General features: G+C 39.9%; 1 protein-coding gene across 3 annotated transcripts in view; it reads left to right on the top strand.

Annotated features, from left to right (window-relative positions):
* The window catches only part of TFAP2A (transcription factor AP-2 alpha), a 38,330-nt gene extending 35,674 nt beyond the window's left edge, over positions 1-2,656 (top strand). For all 3 annotated transcript variants that reach the window (XM_060774797.2, XM_060774798.2, XM_060774796.2), the window contains one exon: positions 221-2,656. In XM_060774797.2, coding sequence (XP_060630780.2) covers positions 221-509 — 289 coding nt within the window. In that variant the 3' untranslated portion in view covers positions 510-2,656. The remainder of the gene's footprint in view (positions 1-220) is intronic.
* The last annotated feature ends 3,344 nt before the right edge of the window (positions 2,657-6,000 follow it).

A 6,000-nucleotide genomic window follows, 5' to 3' on the forward strand; every position in this document is an offset into this window, starting at 1 on the left:
AGAAAGGGTTGATGTATCTTCTGAATTAGGTTTAATGAGATGGTATGAGAGAGAGAGTGAGAGAGGCAGGCAGGCAGCAGGCGTAGTGCTCCCTGCTTCCTTCCCCTTCCCTTCTGCTCGCCTGCCTGCCTCTCGCCGTGCCTCCTTGCTGCCAAGCCTGGCTCATTTCTCCCTCTTCTCTTCCTCCTTCCCTCCTGTCTCTGCTCCTTTTGTGCCGCAGACAGATCTGCAAGGAGTTCACGGACCTGCTGGCCCAGGACCGGTCTCCTTTGGGGAACTCGCGGCCCAGCCCCATCTTGGAGCCGGGCATCCAGAGCTGCCTGACCCACTTCAACCTCATCTCGCACGGCTTCGGGAGCCCCGCGGTCTGCGCCGCCGTCACCGCCCTCCAGAACTATCTCACCGAGGCGCTCAAGGCCATGGACAAAATGTACCTCAGCAACAACCCCAACAGCCACACAGACAACAGCACCAAAAGCGGCGACAAAGAGGAGAAGCACCGGAAATGAGGACCCCCCCCCCCCAGCTTTCCTGCCCAGCCAGCCAGCCTGCCTGCCCCTCTCCCTCGCCTTCCTCTAGGCTCTTCTTCCTCCTCCTCCTCCATCGCCACAGAAGCCCAGAGATTTTCGGCGTCGCCTGTTCACACAGTTTTCAGACTGGGAAGGAACCCATGCTCTCTCCTCCAAGCAACCCCTTTCGACCTTCCTCATCACTTCCCCAGTTGCTATCCAGTCTGGAGACTAAGGAACCTATTCAGAGGAGATGGAGCCATCCAGACAAGGGGTGGTGATGATTTTTTTTTTTGTGGGAGGGGGATAATATTTTTGGGGGATCCCTTTAAGTTTGTGTGAACTTTTTATGTTGTTTTATTTTTTACAAAAAAATCCACATTTTTTAAAAGAACAATATGATCCGAACTTCTTTTTTTTGGTTTCGAATGAGAAAAAAAAATAGTGAAAGAACTCCCTCTCAACCCTAAAAAAAGGATTGAATTAAACGCGGAGAAGACTCGAGACTCTGGATCAGCAGCACCTCCCCTTTCACGAACTTCCGGTTAAGATTGTAGCCATATTTAAAAACAAAACAAAACAGGCAAAAAGGATGATGATGATGATGATGGTGACATTTTATCAGTATTGTGAATAAACTTGAACACAAACTCCAAGCAGTTCCATGTCATGTCTTCAGTTCTAGAACCTCCCTCCTGCCCAAGGTAAAGCCACCAGTCTGAACTCTCACGGTTCTTCTTCCATAAGGGGATCAGTGTTCATGTATGTATATATTTATTTATGTGTAATTTAATGGGAATTGTAAATATGGTGAGTCTGTTGGAAGCCTTTTTTAATTATTTATCTGGTGATCTCGTTTACCTCTCGTTTAGTGGGTTTTTAAAAAATCTCTTCCCTCCCTTCTTAGTTCCATCACTGTGGTTCATGGTTACTTGCTTAGAAAAAACAGAGGTGGGGGAGGGGTCTTTTTGGAGGGAGGGGTGGCATATTTTTCTGGGATTCATCACTTCAGCCCTGTTGTAGCATGTTTTTTTTTAAAAAAGAGGACAATAAAACAGCTGATGAAATAAAAAACAACCTGGATTTTAATAATAAATTATTAGTTTCTCATTGGGAAAATGAGGGGGGAATGACACCCAACCACTTCCTTCAGTGTTTCTCAACCTTCCTCAATCTGTGGTGACCCCCAGCCATCAAATTATTTTCATTGCTACTTCATAACTGTAATTTTCCTACTGTTATGAGTTGTAATGTAAATATCTGATATGCAGGATGGATTTTCATTCATTGGACCAAATTTGGCACAAATACCCAATGGAATTGAACCAAACTTGGCACACAGAACTCCCATGAGAAAATACTGGGTGGGTTTGGTGGGCATTGACTTTGAGTTTTGGAATTGTAGTTCACCTACATCCAGAGAGCACTGTGGACTCAAACAATGATGGATCTGGACCAAACTTGGTACAAATACTCAATATGCCCAAATTTGGATACTGGTGGAGTTTGGGAAAAATAGACCTTGACATTTGGGAGTTGTAGGTGCTGGGATTTATAGTTCATCTACAAACAAAAAGCCCCTTGAACCCCACACAGAATCCCCACAACTGACAGAAAATACTGTAGGAATTCGAGTTTCTAAAACCATCAGAAATATGTGTTTTGTGATGGTCTTTGGGGACCACTCTGAAACCCCAAAACCCCCCAAGGGTCCCGACCCCCAGGTTGAGAAACACTGACTTATTTCCACCTGAAATGATGTTGCCCCCCTTGGGATAAGATTTGACCCTTGTGTTAGTCGTTTCTATTATGTGTTGTGGCTTCTGAAAAAGAAAAGAAACAAAAAAAATATATCCAGTGTCTTTCTATTAAAATTACCTTCAGAGCAATACACTGATGCTGTCTATTCAGAAAAAAAGGATGAGAGATTTTCTCCCAACTCTTCCTTCCCCCTTTTCATTTTGAGTTATCTTTTGGTTGAAACAACTTCCATACATTTGGGACCACCTGGTATCCTCTATTTCCACCGGCCATATTGGAAGCAGTTATAGTTGTATTGTATTGAGTTGTGCTGGCAGTAGTTTCCATGCCTGTCAATGTATCATAGTCCTTTGTTGCCCAGATAAATAAATATTTGATACGCTTTATGTCGATTTTTTTTTATTCAGTGGCTGTCTTTACCCAGGCGTATTTTTGTTCTTGGCAGTATTTTTTATTCAGTATGGTTACAGTAATTGAGTTTAACTCTCCCTTGACAATTGCTCCTTGCAATAAGCAGCTGAACCCATTGTTTCCCTCAAGTATAATAAAAACTTACTTTCAAGTTGGAGTTCAGAGCAGGGTATCATTTAGATATTCCACAGAGTCTGTATTCAGACAAATTACACAATAAAACACAATGTACTCTTTTGGATAAAAAAATACTGTACTGTTAAAGAAATGGCATACTTTTCTTTAACTGAAAGGTAATTTTATTTTTTAAAAATAAAAGTTTTATTTTATTTATTGGATCTTTAGGTTTTTATTCCTGCTTCCTAATTATGCCTCAGTACAACTGACCTTGATTGCCATAATATGAATTTTCACAGCTTTTTCATTCTTGTTGCCATTCTGTGGAGAATATGGGGCAGGGGAGAAATATGTATCCCTGGGAGAAGATCTGAGCAGTTGTACACATGCACAAGTACAAATCTTCACATACAGCACACACAGTTGAAATATTTCAGTGCTTCTGTGTATGTGTGTTACAGATTGTGGAAAGTGGAGTTCTATGGGTGTCTGATAGACATCACAGTACAGAAAAGAATCCACTTAAAATCCGAGTGTTGTCTCCTGCAGAATTCTGGGATTTGTAGTTTAGTGAGGCTGTTAGAGCTTAAACTACAAACCTCAGAATTCTGCAGAAGGCAGAAACTGGATGTTAAGTGGATTTTTTTCTCTAATGTGATGAGGCCCATATACTGTTTTGTTGTAAATATTTGATAAGACCTGTCTTCATGTACATAAATAAAGTCAATGCTTGTATTTGGGGAATAAAGACCAGCCATTCTGCCTCTTCCAAAATGTTGGGAAAAATATTCTAACACAGCTGAATATTTCCCCTAACATTTTGGAAGAGGCAAAATGGCTGTTTTTTATTCCCCAATAATTGTGTTCAATTGTAACCAAGATAGCACAAAAAATGGATCTAAAATGTTATTTTATTGCTTTGGTTAACTCCTGTCCAAATAGAATTTGCTTAAAAGAGGCATTTCCTTGTGTTTGAGAACTCCTGTCACTAAATACTATCATGAAATTTGCATTTGTATTGTCGAAGGCTTTCATGGCTGGAATCACTAGGTTCTTGTGGGTTTTTTCAGGCTATATGGCCATGTTCTAGAGGCATTTCTCCTGAGTTCGCCTGCGGGTTTTTTCAGGCTATATGGCCATGTTCTAGAGGCATTTCTCCTGAGTTCGGGTTTTTTCAGGCTATATGGCCATGTTCTAGAGGCATTTCTCCTGAGTTCGCCTGCATCTATTTGCATTTGTTTTGGCTTCATTGTGGGAGTTTGTGGTGTGGAGTTGGCATGTGAAAAGGTAGCTTTGATAGGAAAGGAGCCGAGGAGGGACTTTAAGATATTCTCCTTGTGGAAGATAAGGTGTTCAATTATAACCAAGACAGCACAAAAAAATGGATCTAGAATGTTATTTTATTGCTTTGGTCAACTCCTGTCCAAACAGAACTTGCTTAAAAGAGGCATTTCCTTGTGTTTGAGAACTAAAACTGGCTCACTACATACTCTCATGAAAATTGCAGTTGTTTTGGCTTCATTGTGGGAGTTTGTGGTGTGGAGTTGGCATGTGAAAAGGTAGCTTTGATAGGAAAGGAGCCCAGGGAGGACTTTAAGATATTCTCCTTGTGGAAGACTTGTTTTTAAAAAGCAGTTTGCTTACAATGGTTGTTTGGATTGCTAAACCTGGAGAGTTTGAGCAAAAACATTGTGAAACTTACTTTCCAGCACAATCTGGTTGTTGTCTCCATCATAATTGCGTCCATCTTGGGTTTTGCAAAACAGTCAGATCTGTGATGGTATTTCTGAAAAGGCTGAGTTTGTGGAGGTTCTCTGTTTCTGTGTCCAAATTGAAAAGGGCTAGGTTTCTTAATATCTTTTCAGTGAAGCAGCAAAGAGAATTAGGCCCTTGTTTTGATGGTTTTGCTATGAGGAGGGGAAGCAAATGCATTAGAGGGAGAGCACAGGTTGTTCTTTTGCCCCCTGTTTAATAATCTAGTCAGATAAAGGAGGAGAAAGTCTGTGTGGCCAACCAGGGGAGAGCTGGCAGAGTTGAAACGCTATTTTGCTGTGAAAGACTGTTTAATAAAACAGCGAGGAGGGTGTGTGTGTGGTTTTGAAAGGGAGGGAGAGAGACTGATCTTCTGCATATAAAGATGGCACCGTTTTGAAAATGCTTATTCATCTCCCTCCCCAAGATACATTGGTTAACTGTAAAGTGGATGTAACAAAATAATGAGGTGAATGAACCCTAACTGTACATGCAGCCTTGACATAAATGAAATGCACAGCCTTGTAGCAGGTGAAGTGAAGCATTGTCTATCTGGGCTGTTTTTCTTGGCTGCATCACAGATTGTGTGGGGGATCCTAACCTCAGGCACAAAGGCATTCATAAACAGCAATGCACACACTGCTGCTCTTTCTCCAGCAATGCATAAATACTCATTTTTTAAAAATGAAAAACAATCTTATTAAATACCATTCATTCATATCTGGATTTACAGATGCTTGTTACTTTTTTAAAAAACCCCAACAACAACCTACCTCTGCCTAATCGTTTTTAGGCTTTAACTGGGTAATATATAAAATAGCCTTAATCTTTGAACATTAGGAGGTCTTAATAATTTTAAGGCTATGAATAATGCATTTTGGGGGGGTATAAAAGAGCATTTTAGATGCAAAATTGATTTTTTTAAAAAATCAAATAGATGATATCTAGAAGGATTCTTTAAAAACTTAGTTATAAGCAAGGTCTTGCAACATGCTATACCCTTGCTAGCGGATTAACTGAATAATAATAATAATAACTAATAATAATTATTATTATAACTAATAATAGCTAATAGCTGAATAACTACCCAGTTAAACTATTAAAGGATTATATATCACATACAATTAACCAATTGATTTGGATTACTATATTTCTTAAGACTGCAATGCAAGTCCAGTTAAAATCAATTAGAAATTTGCCTATATTTTCAGTGCCACCCTGACAATATAATCCTTGGAATAAAAAATATATTGTTTAAACCCAGTGGGTCTGCTTTGAAGTAAACATTAGTATCAGTTTAGTAATTATTCACTCACTTGGCATTCTGTGTTGGGTTATTATTTACTAATACCCCAATCTAGAGCACTTAATAAATGGAGTAAAATTAAAATATTAGTGGCTCCTTATTTGAAAATAATACTGGACCACTCTAATAGCTATCATGTCAGAC

Source organism: Anolis sagrei, chromosome 4 (genome assembly GCF_037176765.1).
Source record: "Anolis sagrei isolate rAnoSag1 chromosome 4, rAnoSag1.mat, whole genome shotgun sequence".
Taxonomy (NCBI): Eukaryota; Metazoa; Chordata; class Lepidosauria; order Squamata; family Dactyloidae; genus Anolis; species Anolis sagrei.